This window comes from Jaculus jaculus, chromosome 15 (genome assembly GCF_020740685.1).
Source record: "Jaculus jaculus isolate mJacJac1 chromosome 15, mJacJac1.mat.Y.cur, whole genome shotgun sequence".
NCBI classification, from domain to species: Eukaryota; Metazoa; Chordata; class Mammalia; order Rodentia; family Dipodidae; genus Jaculus; species Jaculus jaculus.
The window spans coordinates 48,083,253-48,102,679 of record NC_059116.1 but is presented as its reverse complement, the minus strand read 5'-3'; the positions used below and the strand labels follow the sequence as shown (position 1 = coordinate 48,102,679).

General features: G+C 42.1%; 1 protein-coding gene across 2 annotated transcripts in view; it reads left to right on the top strand.

Annotated features, from left to right (window-relative positions):
- Nucleotides 1-230: 230 nt before the first annotated feature.
- Nucleotides 231-19,427, top strand: part of Kiaa1328 (KIAA1328 ortholog) — a 290,739-nt gene continuing 271,542 nt past the window's right edge. The window contains exon 1 of one of the 2 annotated variants that reach the window (XM_045135154.1): nucleotides 231-332. In XM_045135154.1, coding sequence (XP_044991089.1) covers nucleotides 275-332 — 58 coding nt within the window. In that variant the 5' untranslated portion in view covers nucleotides 231-274. The remainder of the gene's footprint in view (nucleotides 333-19,427) is intronic. The other variant, XM_045135153.1, reaches the window with a different exon arrangement.

Genomic DNA, 19,427 nt, shown 5'->3' with positions numbered 1-19,427 from the left:
CCAGGCCGGACAGCTCGGCCGGGCGGAGGTGGGCGGCGCGGGCGGCTCTGGCAGTAGCAGTTCCGCCGCCGCACGCTCGTTCCCGAGGCCCGGGCCTGGGTCCCACATCGTATCTCCCCCAGCCCGCCTCACCTCCGCTCGGACCCTCGGTGCCCGTCGCGGACGGCGGCGCAAACGGAGGCGGGCCTCGGCGCTGTGCGGCCAATGGGCACCCAGCCTGGAGGCCGGGGCGTGGCGACCCGGGCCCGACGCCGCGAGTGGCGGTTGTTTGAAGATGGCGGACGTGGCGGGCCCCTCCCGCGCGGGCGTCCCCGCGTTCTGGAGCCGCGACGGTATCCTTTGCCCGGCTGCGGGGGCGCCGGGGGCGGGGGCGCGCGCGAGGCCCGCGGCCTCCCGGGGAGGCGCGGAGCTGACTCCGGGGCGGCTCGGGTCGCCGCGGGAGGAGGAGGTGTGGCTGGTGCGCAGCCCAGGTGTGGGGACGCTGCCTGGATGCTTCCCCGCCCTCGCTGGGGACGAGCTCGGGGACCGACGGGGTCTCCCGGCGCACCCTCCCAGGATGCCGAGTGCGGAGTTCGAGCCTGCTATCTGTCTTGACTCGGTTGCCCGTTGTCTGTGTTCTTCCGAGCTAATCAGGACGCTGGACCTTGATGGCCTGTCCTTCGGCTGCTGTAATTTATATAGAAGGCGAGGCGTCGGGCTGGGTTTGCTCGGGGTGCACTGTGGTGATGCTGGCGAGGGCCTCCGATGTCCATCGCTGTGTCGGCAAGCAGTGTTGACTTAGGTGTATCTTGCTGGCCACTGCTAGCAGTTTGGGGATTGTTTGGGGTGGAGAAGTTGTGCAGCTTTCTAGGCCCGGAGTTACATTCCTAGTTCAGTGACTGGGGTGAAATGTCTGTTGACCAGTGATTCTTTCCCTGGGTTAGGTTGACTGCAGCGTCTTAAGCTTTGCTGTTGGTAATGTGCATCTTGTTCGCTAGAGGGGCCTTGACTGGAAAAGGCAATGCCAGTCAGTTTTCATGCTTGCTGTGAGGACTCTTTTCCTTGGTTTACTAGCAAAGGTGACATGACAATATTGTTTGAGGCATTGCTGTGTTACCTGTGGCAGAAACCCTCTTGGGACATTGTTGGGAGCTGCTTATCTCCCAGTGGAATTTACAAAAACTGTATTGTCGGTGCCCCTTTCTGTGCTCCGGGGTTTCTGCTGTCATGTGTGCAGAGATGGCTATTTTTGCATTCTGTGCTTTAGGTTAGTTTAGTGTTCTGTTCTTACTAAATATATTTACCACTTATCTCTGATAGGTTGGTGAGAAGCAAATGAAATCACGGACATGGCCACTAGATGAACACATACTAATACACTGCGCAAATTAAATACCCCCCCCCTACCTAACAAGCTATAATTCATAAGGATGCCATGTTGCTATATTATAGATAAAATATTTGTGATAAAATTTTGTGTTCTTTTCAGTTGTAACTTGCTTTACTTCTTCCTGTAGTTCTTAGTAGTGTCAGAAGTTGGCTTTCTGTAGGATCTAAATTTGATTGCTGACATAATTAAAATTTTTATTTCTATTTATTATTAGAGAGAGAGGAGAGAGAAAATGGGCATGCTCAGGCCTCTAGCTACTGCAAACGAACTCCAGATGCACGTGCCACCGTGTGCATGTAGTTTACATGGGTTCTGGAAAATCGAACCTGGGTCCTTGGGCTTCACAGGCAAGTGCCTTGACTGCTAGCCATTTCTCCAGCCAAATTGCTGGCATTATTAACAATTGTAACAAATATGAACTGCAGGGCACCTTGTTAAACATTGCAGTAGCTAAAATTTTTACCACTGAGTTTTTAAATAAAAAGAACTCAAGGTGATGTGAAATAAGTCATCTAAAAATCTCTGTGGTCATTAACAATTATATATACATGTGTTGCTGTCAAGTGATTCAAACTCAAAGGGCCCAAGTCCGCTGGTAGTACTCAGCCTATTCCCCTCATATTCTTATTCCTCTCTACCACTTTTGTCCTGGCTTTCTAATTCTTTAATTCAGGGAAGGTAGATAGGTTTGTATCACCATTAAAGCTGCATTATAATTTGCAGTAGTTCTTACTGAGATGTCTGTAGAGAAATAAAAGGAGAATATGGTGGCACATGGAACCTGACAGTAGATCCAGTATGCATTTGGAATTTTTTTTTTTTTTTTTTTCGAGGTAGGATCTCCCCACTGACCTGGAATTAACTCTGTCATCTCAGAGTGGCCTTGAACTCATGGCAATCCTCCTACCTCTGCCTCCCGAGTGCTGGGATTAAAGGCGTGTGCCACCATGCCCGTCTTGGAATTTTATGTTTGGTAGAAATGTTGGATTTTTATTACATATTTTGAATGAGGTCCAGAGATTTAAAAACACACAAAAACACCAAAGTTCTGGAGCCCATGCCTCATAAAATCAAACATCAGCTTTGGCCTTTCATAGATGCTTCCTGTGACCCAGACATTCTTTGACATTTGGAGATACAAACTTGGACATACAAAATCACCACCTTTGGTGATAAAATTTTTGTAAGATAAGACTGGGAATAAGTGAGATGTATTATATGTCTACTGAACATAGGTGCCATGGAGAAAAATAAAGCAGGAAAAAGCTTTCCCTAGGAGAGAACTTTACATTCTTAAGTACCTGTATAGTTAGGGACTGAAGGCCTCATGATGTATGACCAGAGTTAAAAGTAACAAAAGAGTAAGCCATGAATATTTAGGGAAAGACCTCTCTGGATAGAAAAAAATCATTAATGTAAAGCTCAGAGGCAGAAGCTTGCACAGCTTATTAACAAATGCAAGGAAGCCAGGTCAGATGGGTGACAATGTGGAAGGATCTCATCTTTAGCCTCCGGGTCCTTGTAAGTACTTCAGTGCTTAATCTGAATGAAAAATAATGCAAGTTTTTAAGTGTTTTAAATAGGCTGTTGTGGAGTTATGCATAGAGAACAAGAGAGCAATTATGAGGTAATGGCAATAGTTCTGGTGAGAGAAAAGGTGACTTGGATTGATGTGACATTGTTAGTCAGAAGTCAGGGTGAATGTACTGAAAGTATATTCTATTACAAGGGCTTTGAGGTACTTCAAGGTAGCCAGAAGTAGGCAGATTAAGAGGAGCTAGAACTAAGAGATACTAGTGGGAAAGAAACAGGAATTGATAGATAAGAGGAAAACTGTAGTGTGGTATATTTGATGCTAAGCACAGAAGGATTTTAGGGAGAGGTTTATCTAATCAGAAATGGGTTTTAGGAAAGGGAACATCTAAACAGAGACAGGTTTCAGGTAGGGTTCATCTAAGCAAAGAGTGTAACTGAATTCTTGGGGTTCCTTGCCAATATATCTAATTTACATCAAATGTACCAATAAATTTGGAGTGTTCCCAGATATGAATTTAAAGAATTAAAATCCAGGCTGGAGAGATGGTTAGCTGTTAAGGTGCTTACCAGAAAAGCCAAAGGACCCAGGTTCAGTTCCCCAGTACCCACCAAATAAGCCAAATGCACAAGGTGGCATATGTATCTAGAGTTCATTTGTAGTGACTAGAGATCCTGGCCTATTGTTTCTCTTTCTCTCAGTCTGCTTCTTTTTATCTCTCAATAAATAATTTTTTTTTAAAGATTTAAAATCCATAGACCAGAGGGTAATATAATGGGGTGCTGGGAGTTCAGGAATAGTCCTTGAACTCCAAACCCTGAGTTCATGTCTGCTTTTAACCAAAGAATTGGATAAAATAAGAATGAGAAGGATAATTTATGAATGACATTTTACATTTTTATTCAGGAATATACGAGGGAGAGAGGGTCATCAAACAGAGGAAGGGAAAGTTGATACACCCATATGGTCTGTGAGTCCATGTGGGAGAACAAATATGAGGCTTGGAACATGAAAAAGGATTTAGAGAGAAAAGAGAAAAAAGTGCAGGGAGCTCTGGCCATGTGAGAAGCAGGAAGGGGTAGAGAGTCCATGGGGGAGTAGGGAAGTCTCCCTTTGATGTATGATTTTTTGGTGTTTAAGATTGGTCCCCCAAATTTATGAACCTCATGTTTGGATTCTATCCTGCCTTTAACAAAGAATTGATAAAGACAGACTCAAGAAGGATAAATTATGAATTATTAAGTTTATTTAGAGAGACATCACAAATTGTGGGATTTATTTTAAGTGAGACTGGGATCTAGGAAGAAAGGTTAGAGCAGAGTCATAAACACATGACAAATAGGAAACATGCACTTAGATGGAAAACATTGTATAGTTCATAAGGTTCACTTAAGAGAAATGGGGGGAGGAGTTTCTGGTTTTTTGAGGTAGGGTCTTGTTCAAGCCCAGGCTGACCTGGCACTTGCTCTATAGTCCCAGGCTGGCAGTCCTCCTACCTCTACCTCCTGAGTGCTGGGATTAAAGGCATGCACCACCAAGCTTGGCAGAAGAAATTGAGGTTTTCAAGGAAAGACTGATCTGGAGCCACAAGCACAAGGAGGATAGAATTTAAGAGCTTGTGTAGGGATATTTAGAAGGAACACACATGGCATCTGCCATGTGCTTTCCTCATGTAAGAAAGTTAAAGAGCAAATAGTGGTGACTTAAGGAAGAATAGCAGAGAGAAAATATCAAAGCAGAGACCAAGAAATTCAAAGGAAAAATGAGTAATGAAGAGAGTTATACTCATGGTTGTAAGGATCAGAAGTGACCAAGACCACAGAGACCACTCTGAGGCAAAGATGGAAGTTTTTATTGGGGGGGGGGTTTCACGAGTTGCGAGGACTGACTCTCAAGAGTGGAGCAGTCAACTTGGGGTTAAAGATAGTGGGCTTGATAGAGCTCTTTAGTTGGGGGAAGATGAGGAACGGGGGAAGGAATTTCTTTGTTCCTTACATTAGCCATAGGGTGAGACCAGAAGTGACCCAGTGAGAGACAAGGGGGCAGCAAATCTAGACTTGGAGTCTTGTTAGGCAGGGGAGAGATAGTGGCTGGGTAATTCTCTTGATGAATGTGGACGACTCACTTCTCTGTTGTCCTCCTGCTGTAACTCCATTTTGTCCTGACCTAACATTCCAGCCTTTTGCTAATGATAAGAAAGGAAGGTTAATTTTTTTTTTAATTTTTATTAACATTTTCCATGATTATAAAATATATCCCATGGTAATTCCCTCCCTCCCCACCCCCACACTTTCCCGTTTGAAATTCCATTCTCCATCATATTACCTCCCCATTACAATCATTGTAATTACATATATACAATATCAACCTATTAAGTGGCCTCCTCCCTTCCAGAAAGGAAGGTTAATTTTTTATGTTGACCATAAGGGCAATGAGTTCTTGGGTGGGGAGGAAGGGGCTGGATAATGTGGTTGATGGGTGTCTCTTCAGGGCAGGTGGTGAGGAGGCAGTTTCATGGTGGCTAGAGAGGTGGCAGAGTGGTGAGATTGATAGCACCAGTGTAGCATGTTGTTATGACTTGGTCCTGAGTGAAGCAGAGACTTCTCTTATATGATCCCTGTATTGAGCTGGCTTCAGGGCAGTCTCTGGCAGACACCTGTTACAGAGAAGGCGAGGGAGATGGGCTCCGTGCACCCCATGAGAAGACAGAAGGGAGAATAAAGGAGCGTGATGTTTTTGTCAACAGCTATGACATCAAAACACCAGGTGTAAAGGGAGGATGAGCATTCAGAAGTGAGGGATAGAGGGCTTAGACAAGAAAAGGCAGAGGGACATTTTAGGATCAGGGGAAGAGTAGGAACACAAGAGAGTTTAAGTTTGAGAGTGTCCATTGGGGTGGCAGTGTACTTATCCCTGGACGAGATAGGGTAAGGGCTAAGGAAGGAGGGGGTCTGAGGAATAGCTTTGATTCTGGCTAAGGCAAGTGGAAGGAGCTGGGGTCAGGGTAAACAAAGTTAATCAGGGACAGGCAGAGGCAGAAGGCATGAGTTAATGTTAGAGTTTAGTATTGTATGTCAGCATCAGACAGGGAAGCCTGTTAGTCTGACTCATTGTTTATATTGTAGTTATATTTTTCTTGTTGGGTGATTAAGACCATGTAGGCTGTCAGAATTTACTTTGGAGGTCAATAATGGCTCTATAGGAGAGACTTTTAGGGACCTGTGAGTTCTATGACTCTCAGCGTTGTCATCTGCTAGGATAAGTCAAGGTCATGCTGAACATGTTGCCCTTTCTCTTTTGGGAAGCCTGGAGAACTGGTTTTCCTCTCCTGTTGCAGATATGCTGACTTGGAATTCATTAACGGGTATCCACATCCTCTCTGATCAAGAAGACAGGTAACTTATCAGAGGCTAGAAGTTCAAGTGTCCCATCATCTCCTGTGGCCTTTTGACCCTGGAACAAGAACCAAAATACTGCTTATTCTTGTAAGGCCAACGTTTCCAATTGATTTTGGCTTCTATATATGGTTATTACTCACTCAAAGAGACTGTACATATCTGATTAGCAAAACAGATTAGTTAAAAAGGATGCAGAACATACCTGGTTAGCAAAGTAGATCTGGTTAGAGAATGACATAATAGTTTAAAATTATTCTGATTAATACTTAAGTTTTAGTTGCCAGGTGACAGTATAAGCTATATCTGGGACATAGAAAGCATACACATTTTATCTTTTAAGTATCTGTCAGTTCTAAGTATAAGGCAGAATATTTTAGTAGCCCTAAATACAATATTTTTATCAATTATTTTATCTAAAAAATTGTATGCCAGAAAGAAGACAAGACAGTATAAAAACTTAGCATCTGGGTTTGAAAACAACTTTGGTTAGTCTGTATACCAATGTAAGTACGAATTACTCCCCACATTGGAAGTAGAACAGCAATTTAATATTACTTTTAGGGCAGGTAACATGTCTTAAGTATCAGTATTTCTATAAGCAATGAACTAAAGATGTCAGAAATGAGACGATTCAGTGAAACCTTGACTGAGACTGATTATACATAGCTTAAGAATAATATAAGTCAAAGCTAAATAAGATGTCCATTCAATCTATAAGTTAGTTTTTGAAATTACTTTAGTTATATTTAACATGCCCAAAGAATAGAGGAGCTGGATTAAACAGCCATGATCTAATAAAAAAGGAGATAAGGCTCATGAAAAAGAGAAGGAATGAGCACATCAGGGTCACTTGCCACTGTAAAAGATTTTCAAATCAATTTTCAAATGTATGTTCCATTATGTGCAATTGGCTTTGCAAATAAGCACCTTTAATTGTTGAGTCAAAAAACAAGTATTTTTAAAAGCGGGCATGGTGGCACACACCTTTAATCCAAGCACTCAGAGGCAGAGGTAGGAGAATCTCTGTGAGTTCAAGGCCACCCTGAGACTACATAGTGATTTCCAGGTCAGCCTGGGCCAGAGTGAGATGCCACCTCAAGCCCCCCCCCAAAAAAAAGTAGTATTTTTAATCTCTTCCAAATCAGTTTTTAAAATTTTTTTATTGACAACTTCCATGATTTTTAAAAAAATATTTTTTGTTTATTTGTTTATTTGAGTGCAACAGAGAAAGAAAGAGGCAGATAGAGAGACTGGACGCGCCAGAGCCTCCAGCCACTGCAAACGAACTCCAGATGCGTGTGCCCCCTTGTGCATCTGGCTAATGTGGGACCTGGAGAACCAAGCCTCGAACCGGGGTCCTTAGGCTTCATAGGCAAGCATTTAACCGCTAAGCCATCTCTCCAGCCCCGAAATCAGTTTGATAGAATTATATTGAATTCCAAACATACACAAAATATTATGACATAATCTATAACTTCAAATATTATCTTTTTTTTTTTAATTTTTATTAACATTTTCCATGATTATAAAATATATCCCATGGTAATTCCCTCCTTCCCCACCCCCACACTTTCCCGTTTGAAATTCCATTCTCCATCATATTACCTCCCCATTACAATCATTGTAATTACATATATACAATATCAACCTATTAAGTATCCTCCTCCCTTCCTTTCTCCACCCTTTATGTCTCCTTTTCAACTTACTGGCCTCTGCTACTAAGTATTTTCATTCTCACGCAGAAGCCCAGTCATCTGTAGCTAGGATCCACATATGAGAGAGAACATGTGGCGCTTGGCTTTCTGGGCCTGGGTTACCTCACTTAGTATAATACTTTCCAGGTCCATCCATTTTTCTGCAAATTTCATAACTTCATTTTTCTTTACCGCTGAGTAGAACTCCATTGTATAATGTACCACATCTTCATTATCCACTCATCTGTTGAGGTACATCTAGGCTGGTTCCATTTCCCAGCTATTATAAATTGAGCAGCAATAAACATGGTTGAGCACGTACTTCTAAGGAAATGAGATGAGTCCTTTGGATATATGCCTAGGAGCGCTATAGCTGGATCATATGGTAGATCAATCTCTAGCTGCTTTAGGAACCTCCACACTGTTTTCCGCAATGGCTGGACCAGATTGCATTCCCACCAGCAGTGCAGAAGGGTTCCTTTTTTTCCACATCCCCACCAACATTTATGATCATTTGTTTTCATGATGGTGGCCAATCTGACAGGAGTGAGATGGAATCTCAATGCAGTTTTAATCTGCATTTCCCTGATGACTAGTGACGTAGAACATTTTTTTAGATGCTTATATGCCATTCGTATTTCTTCCTTTGAGAACTCTCTATTTAGCTCCATAGCCCATTTTTTGATTGGCTTGTTTGATTCCTTATTATTTAACTTTTTGAGTTCTTTGTATATCCTAGATATTAATCCTCTATCAGATATATAGCTGGCGAAGATTTTTTCCCATTCTGTAGGTTGCCTCTTTGCTTTTTTCACTGTGTCCTTTGCGGTGCAAAATCTTTGTAATTTCATTAGGTCCCAGTGATTAATCTGTGCTTTTATTGCCTGAGCAATTGGGGTTGTATTCAGAAAGTCTTTGCCAAGACCAATATGTTAAAGGGTTTCCCCTACTTTTTCCTCTAGCAGTTTCAAAGTTTCCGGTCTGATGTTAAGGTCTTCAATCCATTTGGACTTAATTCTTGTGCATGGCGAGAGAGAAGAATCTATTTTCATCCTTCTGCAGATATTTTATCCAGTTTTCAAAACACCATTTGCTGAAGAGGCTGTCTCTTCTCCAATGAGTATTTTTGGCATTTTTATCGAATATCAGGTGGCTATAGCTACTTGGGCTTACATCTGGGTCCTCTATTCTGTTCCACTGATCTACATGTCTGTTTTTGTGCCAGTACCATGCTGTTTTTGTTACTATGGCTCTGTAGTATAGGTTAAAATCAGGTATGGTGATACCACCAGCCTCTTTTTTGTTGCTCAGTATTATTTTAGATATTCAAGGTTTTTTGTGATTCCAAATGAATTTTTGGATTGTTTTTTCTATTTCCATGAAGAAAGCCTTTGGAATTTTTTTTTTATTTTTTTTAATAAAATTATTTATTTATTTATTTGTGAGCGACAGACACAGAGAGAAAGACAGATAGAGGGAGAGAGAGAGAATGGGCGCGCCAGGGCTTCCAGCCTCTGCAAACGAACTCCAGACGCGTGCGCCCCTTGTGCATCTGGCTAACGTGGGACCTGGGGAACCGAGCCTCGAACCGGGGTCCTTAGGCTTCACAGGCAAGCGCTTAACCGCTAAGCCATCTCTCCAGCCCAGCCTTTGGAATTTTGATAGGGATTGCATTAAATGTGTAGATTACTTTAGGTAAGATTGCCATTTTCACGATATTGATTCTTCCAATCCAGGAACAAGGGATGTTTCTCCACTTTCTAGTGTCTTCTGCAATTTCTCGCTTGAGTGTTTTAAAGTTCTCATTGTATAGATTCTTTACTTCCTTGGTTAGGTTTATTCCAAGGTATTTTATTTTTTTTGATGCAATTGTGAATGGGAGTGATTCTCTGATTTCATCCTCTGTGTGTTTGTTTTAGCATATATGAAGGCTACTGATTTCTGTGTATTTATTTTGTATCCTGATACATTGCTGTAGGTTTTGATCAGCTCTAACAGCTTGCTAGTAGAGTCTTTAGGGTCCTTTATGTATAGAATCATGTCATGTGCAAATAATGATAACTTGATTTCTTCCTTTCCAATTTGTATCCCTTTTATGTGTGTCTCTTGCCTTATTGCTATGGCTAAGACTTCCAAAACTATATTAAATAGAAGTGGGGACAGTGGACACCCTTGTCTTGTTCCTGATTTTAGTGGAAAAGCTTCCAGTTTTTCCCCATTTAGTAATATGTTGGCTGTAGGCTTGTCATAAATAGCCTTTATTATATTGAGATATGTTCCTTCTATTCCCAGTCTCTGTAGGACTTTTATCATGAAGGGATGTTGGATTTTGTCAAATGCTTTCTCTGTATCTAATGAGATGATCATGTGATTTTTGTCCTTCAACCCGTTTATGTAATGTATTACATTTATAGATTTGCGTATGTTGAACCATCCCTGCATCTCCTGGATAAAGCCTACTTGGTCAGGGTGAATGATCTTTTTGATATACTCTTGTATTCTGTTTGCCAATATTTTGTTGAGAATTTTTGCATCTATGTTCATGAGGGAGATTGGTCTGTAATTTTCTTTTTTTGTTCTATCTTTGCCTGGTTTTGGTATCAGGGTGATGCTGGCCTCATAGAAGGAGTTTGGTAGAATTCCTTCTTTTTCTATTTCCTGGAAAAGCTTAAGAAGCAATGGTGTTAGCTCTTCCTTAAAAGTCTGGTAAAATTCAGCAGTGAATCCATCCGGGCCTGGGCTTTTTTTAGTTGGGAGATTATTGATAACTATTCGGATCTCCATGTTTGTTATAGGTCTATTTAAGTGATTAATCTCATTTTGATTTAATTTAGGTAGGTCATATAGATCAAGGAAATCATCCATTTCTTTCAGATTTTCATACTTTGTGGAGTATATGCTTTTATAGTATGTCCCTATGATTTTTTGAATTTCTCTGGAATCTGTTGTGATGTTACCTTGTTCATCTCTGATTTTATTAATTTGTGTCTCTTCTCTCTTTCTTTTGGTCAGATTTGCTAAGGGTTTATCAATCTTGTTTATCCTTTCAAAGAACCAACTCTTTGTTTCATTAATTCTTTGGATTGTTCTTTTTGTTTCTATTTCATTAATTTCTGCCCTAATCTTTATTATTTCTTCCCGTCTACTAATTTTTGGTTTGCCTTGTTCTTCTTTTTCCAAGGCTTTAAGGCGAAGCATTAGGTCGTTTACTTGCGACCTTTCTAATTTCTTAATATAGGCACTTAAGGCTATAAATTTACCTCTTAGAACTGCCTTCATTGTGTCCCAGAGATTTTGGTATGTTGTGTTCTCATTATCATTTGACTCTATAAATTTTTTGATTTCCTTTTTGATTTCTTCATTGACCCACTCATCATTTAGTAGTGTATTGTTTAGTTTCCATGATTTTGTGTATGCTCTATAGCCTTTCTTGCTACTGATTTGTAGTTTAATTCCATTGTGGTCAGATAGAATGCAAGGAATTATTTCAATTTTCCTGAATTTGTTAAGATTTGCTTTGTGTCCTAATATATGGTCTATTTTAGAGAATGTTCCATGTGCTGCTGAAAAGAATGTATATTCTGCAGCCTTTGGATGAAATGTCCTGTATATATCTGTTAGGTCCATTCTTTCTATGACCTCATTTAGTCCAGATGCCTCTCTGTTTATTCTTTCCCTGGATGACCTGTCAATTGATGAGAGTGGGGTGTTAAAGTCACCCACCACCACTGTGTTTGGTGTTATCTGTGACCTTAGTTCTAGTAGTGTTTGTTTGACGAATTTGGGAGCCCCCATGTTAGGTGCATATATGTTTAGGATTGTAATGTCCTCCTGTTGGAGTGTGCCCTTAATCAATATAAAGTGACCTTCCTTATCTTTCTTGACTAACGTCGGACTAAAGTCTACCCTGTCTGATATTAGGATAGCAACCCCTGCTTGTTTTCTAGGCCCATTTGCTTGAAACACTGTCTTCCAACCTTTCACCCTAAGATAATGTCTATCCTTTGTAGAAAGGTGAGTTTCTTGGAGACAACAAATTGTAGTATCCTGCTTTTTAACCCAGTCTGCAAATCTATGTCTTTTCATTGGGGCATTGAGGCCGTTGATATTAAGAGATATTATTGAAAGGTGTGTATTTATGTTTGCCATTTTTGTGTGTGTGTGTGTGTTACTGGTTCTACCTGTGCTCTCTTCTGTTAACTGGTATTTGAGTATAGCTTGTTTTTTCTAGGTTCCTTATATGTGTGCTTTTCCTTTTGTTCAGCATGGAGGATTCTATCAAGTATTTTCTGTAGAGCTGGTTTTGTCTTCAAATACTCCTTTAACCTGCTTTTGTCATGGAATGTCTTTATTTCTCCATCTATTTGAATGGATAACTTTGCAGGATAAAGTAACCTTGGTTGACAGTTGTTATCTTTCAGAACTTGGAATATATCACTCCAAGCCCTTCTGGCTTTAAAAGTTTGTGTTGAATTATCTGCTGTAATCCTGATGGGCTTGCTTTTGTAGGTAACTTGATTTTTCTCTCTAACTGCTTTCAATATTTTTTTTTTGGTTTGTGTGTTTGGAAGTTTGATTATAATATGGCGAGGAGAGGTTCTTTCTGGGTTTTGTCTGGCTGGGGTTCTAAAGGCTTCCTGTATCTGTATTGGCACCTCTTTCCCAATTTGGGGGAAATTTTCCTCTATGATTTTGTTGAAAATGCCTACTATGCCTCTGGAGTGGAGTTCTTCTCCTTCTACTATGCCCTGAATTCTTATATTGGATCTTTTGTAGTGTCCCGAATATCTTGAAATTCCCACTCATACTTTTCTATAAGTTTGTCTTTCTCTTTGTTGGACTGCATTAGGTCTGCCACCTGGTCTTCTAGCTTAGATATTCTGTCCTCTCCCTCATCGATCCTACTGGTGAGATTTTCTACAGAGTTTTTTATTTCATTAACTGTGTTCTTCATTGCTAGTAATTCTGACTGGTTTTTCTTTATTATTTCTATTTCCCTATTTATGTCTTGTATTGCCTTCGTTATTTCATTAAATTGGTGTCCTGCCTCTTCTTTGATTCCTTTGATTTCCTCTTTGATTTCCTCTTTGATTTCTTCTTTGATTGTTTTCATGTGTTCTTTGACCTCTTTGAACATATTTATAATTATTCTTTTGAACTCTTTCTCAGGCATTTCGTCTAACCCTTTCTCACTGGAGGACATTTCTGATGCATTAATACTTTTAGGTGGATTTATATCGTCTTGCTTTTTAGTGTTTCTTGTGTTATAATGTATATATTTTTGCATCTTGGATTAAGTTAATGCTTGGATTTTCTAGCTAGCTGTGTATTCTTAGCTGTATCAATTGATTTGATGTAATATATTTTCAGGGTAGGACCTTAAGGTATTAGGTGTGGCTCTTAAGACTCTCAGAGTATCTACAAAGATGTTCTTAGGGATTGAGTTTCCCTGCTATAGGAGTATTCAAGCAGGCTGAGTGGAATAAAATACAGGTAGATTCTAAAATTTAACTAAACACTGTACACATTCAATCAAATATAGCCCCGAGTATGTATGCAGAGTAGTTATTATAATGACCAGATCCTCTATCAACAAAGAGGTTTAGATTTCTGGTCTGTTGAGGGATCCAAGTCAGCTTGTGACCAAGTGAGACCCTTCCCTGGTGCAATCCCAGTTACCTTGGGTGATTTTGGTCTCAGTCAAGTTGCTGCCTGGGTCGTCGGGCTGCTGTTCTGATTTCTGGAGCTGGGCACTTGCTTTTCCTACGGGGCAAACCGAGCCGCTGCTGCTGCCTCTGCTGCTGCCGTAGCTGCCACCACCGGAGCCACCACCGCTGCTGAAGCTGCCACTGCCGCTGCCGTGTCCACCGCCGCTGCTCCCCCCGAAGCCGCTGCTGCGGGATCTGCCGCCACTGCCGCTCCTGGGTCTGCTGCTGCTGGGGCCGCTGGTACCGGTGATGGGGCCGCTGGTACCGGTGCTGGAGCCGCTGAAGTTGCTGCCGAACTCTGCTCCTGCTTGGGTCCCGCTGTCAGCCCAAGTTGGTGCAGCCCGGTCCCAGGCCGCTGCTGTGTTCGCTGGAGCTGGGCTCAGGCGGTGGGGGAGGGGAGGGAGCCGCGGCTGCTCTGGTTGTCTCGCTGCTCCACGTGTTCTTCTACCTCGCGGTCTTCTCCTCCGCTGCTCGCTGCCGCTCTCCCCTCACGTTTCTCGAGTTGCGGAGAGCGCGGTGTGAGGGGAAGCGCCCGCACCTGGCTTTTCCTGCGGCTCGAGCCGAGAGTCTGGCGGCTTTCTGCTGCGCCGCGGCCGAGCTGCCGGAGCCGCTTTTCCCGCCTGTGTAGGCTCTGGATGCTCTATAACTCTTCTACTTCTCCGCTGCCGCCTCAATTTCCTATACACCTTACTTTTTAGTAAAAGTATGTATTTTGCTGAGTTTTTTTGGTCTTTTCCCCCCCTAGGCTGCTTTGGCGTGGTACCTTCGCCGCCATCTTAACCGGAAGTCTATCTCAAATCTTATCTTTATATTAAGACTGATTGTTGGAAGAATTGAGGAATTACATCTTAAAATCACAATATAACTTTGTTTAGAATTTTTTTTTTATTGTTCATCAGAAGTAAATAGTTTTCAAGTGTGTGGCAGATAAATGCTGTTTAATGTTTTAAATGTTTTCTATTTACCTTAAATATAGGAAAAAAAGAGTAAATAGTTCATCTGTGAGATTTTTTTGTGTGTGTGAGGCAGAGTTTTAGATATAATAATAACCTTAGGAGAGAATTGAATATTAATGTGTCAGTTTTAATCTTAGGATTTAGTTAAAAGGTTGACAAATAGAAGAACCTAGTTAACTTGGTTGGGTACTCTAAATTTAGTCTTTTATAATCATTATTATGACCAGATTAACATTAATGATTTAAAGTTAAGATTACAATGTGAATACCATAGCATCTTGCTACCAGCCAGGGCCATACTTTGTTAGTCTGATATAAGCCCTAGGCTAAGTTATTTCCTATCTCAAGAAATCTATAAACTGATTAAGTACTTTGTCTTTCACCTGTTCTATATACTTTACTCATACCTTCATCTACATACGTTTACCTTACAATACTTGTAACCACTCTGTAACAATCTTTTTCATCAAATATTTAACATTCAACATTTAAAATTTTCTCTCCAGTTTATCTTCTTTAGTCATATTCATCTCATAACAATCGACAAAAACTTTGTTTATTACAACTTTTCTGAAACACTTTAAAAAAAAAAACGAAAGCAGATTTAAATATTATTAGAAATTTTAGAAAAACTTTTTACAAATTTAGTATTGAGTACTTTTTTTTTGGTTTTTCGAGGTAGGGTCTCACTCTAGCCCAAGCTGACCTGGAATTCACTATGTAGTCTCAGGGTGGCCTCGAACTCACGGTGATCCTCCTACCTCTGCCTCCCGAGTGCTGGGATGAAAGGTGTGTGCCACCACGCCCGGCAGTATTGAGTACTTTTAAATTTAAACATAAATCTTGAGGGTGTTGTCTGTTAGTAGTTCCATAGAAGCATACAAAGATTAAGTAAACATTAAACAGTTACAGATTTCTTATGAGAAGTCCCTATGTGTTTATCGCGACTTGGCATTCACTCATCATCATTCTGGGGCCAGGATCCTGACATTCCCTGTGGTTGCAATTCCCTGGCTCTGCAAGGCAGGGAAATTAAAAAAGAGCCATTTTTTTTCTTTCCCTAAATTCCAGGGAGAGTTTTGATCTTCCCTCAGGGTTATAAGGCAGCTTTCAAACCTGTCATTTTACAACTCTTTTAGAGTAGGAGAATCTTGCATTGTGTTTTGCCTATGATCTTAATTACTTTGGTGTTCCTTCTGGGGGACACTCAACAGTAAAAATTGACTATGCTATCTCGTACAGTGGGCTTGGTGGATAACATCCCCACAATGAAATAGTATTGCTCAGAACAAATCATTCTACAACCTTACGGCTGTGAGCTATATACATATTCACACGCACACATTCATTTTAAGTGCACTTTTTATATTGACTCTAGATAACCATTTCTCCTTCACATATTCATTCATTTATTCAGAAGTTATGCATTCTCATTTTAAATTTCTATTCTAGTTACAACTCTGGCAGGGTATCAGGAGAGGCTGAGGGAGCTGGAGCAGCTGGAGTTGCTGTTAGTTCCTCTGTGGTGTCAGGGTCAAAAGCAGAGGGTGAGGACTAGTATGGGGAAGGGCATTTCTGAGACCTTGGCTAGGACCTGGTGAGATTGGCAGGTAGAGCAGAGAGAAGGCTTTGCATGCAGACTGAAAAATAGGGTACTGCAAACCATTTGCTTGTACATTGACAGAAGTTTGTTTTAATTCAGTGAGAATTTGGAAATCAAAAGTATCATTTTTAGGCCATTTGGACCCATTGTCCAGATTATGGATGTGGCCAAGCAGAGTTGCAGAGAAAGACATGATGTTGTCCAACAGTCATAGAGGCTTTAAGTTCTTAAGGAGACAGGGAAAGAGCAAAACAAGGGTGAGAGAAAAGTAAAGCAGAGCTTCTGGGTTTACACAGAACACTAATATGACCCCCTGGCCTATTAGGGTGTACAGGGTCTGCACCTCCCACATGGGCAGAGGCCCTACAGGTCACAGCTGTCGGCTTTTTAGCCTGTTAGTGGGCAAGGAGGGCGACTATGCTCCTGATGGCAAAAGCTGCTGGCTGTGGAACATGAGAGCTCAGGAGGGAGAAGGAGAGGAGGAAGGGAGAGGGGATGTCCTGAGATAGTACAGCTGAACCAAAAGGCACCCCTTAGATTATGGTAGACCAAAGAGAGAGAGACCCAAGATCCAAGAGTACATCTTTCTGGAGACCTGGAGTCGGGGCGTAGCAGCCAAGGGGTATAGCCTGGCATGTCAGCATGGCTTCCAAAAGAAGGGGTGAAACCCGAGACAGGCCAACCTGAGAGAGAGAGGGCACTTACCAAGAAGGAGAGAGGAGACAGAGAAAAGAACAGTGGTGGGGATGAGAGCCTGTATCCAGCAGAGATGATCCAAGGCCTTCAGAGGGTCTAATAGCAGCTTGGTGGTCTGGTCAGGAAAAGGAGATCTGGCAGAAGCCTTCCTATCTGAGTCAGGCATCACATGTAAGGTTCAGGAGTGACCAAGGACCAAAGACCACTCTGAGGCACAGATGGAAGTTTTTATTCAGGAAAAACGAGCTGCCAGGACTGACTCTCAAGAGTGGAGCAGTCAGCTTGGGGTTATGGATAATGGGCTTTATAGCATGCTTTGGTTGGGGGAAGGTGAGGAGGGGGAAGGAATTTCCTTGTTCTTTACATTAGCCATAGCGTGAGACCAGAAGTGACCTGGTGAGAGATAAGAGGGCAGTAAATCTAGACTTGGAGCCTTGTTAGGCAGGGGAGGGATCATGGTTGGGCAGGTTCTTCAGGAATGTGTATGACTGTCTTCTCTGTTGTCCTCCAGCTGTAATTCCATTTTGTCCTGACCTAACAATGGTTACCCTGAGTTTAAAGAAATTACACAGATAGCAGGCCTAGAGTGAGTTAGTGAGAGCATCCATGTGGTGGATCTAGAGTGTAAGGGAAATATGCACTTAATAGATTCAGAGACCAGAGGAAAATCATGCATGTGATCAAAGTGAGAAGTTAACCCAAACTATAAAGCAGAGGCAAGCAGAAAATTCCCCAGACCAAGAAATAGTGTTATGTTTTCCCCCTCACTCAGCCTTGCATATTGAAACAGAGACGAGAGGGAATCCAGAGAGAGCTCCACAAATAGAAGAAAAGACAAGGCAAAAAGAAGAAAGTCTTTGTATGCAAGAAGGCCGGATTCGTTTGTGTATTTGAGGGCAGATGCCAGAGCCAGCCTACCTGGGCTTTCTATCCCAGGTAGAGATAGACTGTGGGCAGCAGAGGGTGCTGTAGATAAGACTCAGTCAGACATGAGTTCCAAGAGTTTTGTTCTTGTGCCAAGGCAAGGTGGCATATGGATGACATCTCCCTGGCCTTTCTGGGTCTTAATCTTGAACTGAAACTACCTAAAGAAGCTATCCTCCTCCACCTTTGTCTCAGCCCTCCTGAGGCTGAGATAGCACAGGAACCTGGAAGTTCAGGAGCGATGAACAGCCAGCCAAATGAGGCCTGTCCACCTGGTAAGCATCTGCTCAGTGTGGTGGGCCTTACCTTCATGTTCGGTGAGCCAAAGGGAGGGCTGATGGGTCTGGGCTAGGGGCTGGCTAAGGAAGAGGTCATGAGATTGCTGATTGGTCTGAATTCAGGGGGCTGGCTCAAGAAGAGGCTAGGAGAGACCTGACTGGTCTGAGCTCAGGGGGCTGCCTCAGGAGGGGTTGTGAGATTGGTTTGGGCTCAGGGGGCTGGCTCAGGATGTCAGCACACCTGTGTAGGGGTGTGAGAGAGCTGATTGGTCTGAGCTGGGGGCTGGCTCAGGACAGAGTGTGAGAGAAGTGATTGGTCTGGGTTGAGGGGGCTGGCTCAGGAGGAGGTCAATGCACCTGAGTAGGGATGTGAGAGAACTGATTGGGTTGGGCTCAGGGGGCTGGCTGTGGAAGAGTAGGGGGCAGGAGAGAGCTGATTCAATAGGCTGAATTAGATATTGAACTCTAGTTCTGCTGAAGCAAGCAGTTACATCTCTTTTGGGCCCTGTTCTAACTAGTTACTTGAAAATAAAGCTACCTGAGTAATTACCCCTCTAGAGGCGTTTTTAAGAGAGGGTCATCTATAGAGAATGCTACTGATGATCGTCAAGTATAAGGAAGCCTGAGAGTTGATTATGGAGTTACCAGTACAGGACATTGAAATCTTATTAAAAATAGTTTCATTGGGTTGATAGAGGCAAAAAAGTGTGGACAGAGTAGCTTACAACTGCTTGGGCAGAGGAATTGGAGACCATGGAGGCTCTTGAAAGGCAAGCATTTCTGTTACAGGTGCAAGTGGTGCACCTATTTGGAGAGGATGTAGAATCAAGAGTTTTATTTTCCTTTTCTGAAAGAAATATGTTTATGTGCTAATGGAATGAATTAATAGAGAAAGTGGTTGACTCAGGATAAAGAGAAGAACATCAGTAGCAATATCCTCGGGTAAGGAAAGAATGGAGAGAGAGAGGGAGAGGGAAGAAGGGAGAAGGAGGGAGAGGGAGAGAGGGAGTGAGTATGTGTGTGTGTGTGTGTGTCTTGTTTGCCTGTCTTATCTGTGTAAAGGCTACATATAGGCCTGAACATTTCAGTAGAAATAGGGAAAATGTAGTCTGGATATGGAGACAAGTGGTTAGATGTTCCTGATTAAAGCCTGGGGGACATTTTTATACTTTGGTTTCTTAAAGAAATAGGAAAATGGTCTGGAAAAATGGTTTAGTGTTTAAGGCATTTGCTTGCAAAGTCAGAGGACCTAGTTCAATTCCCACTA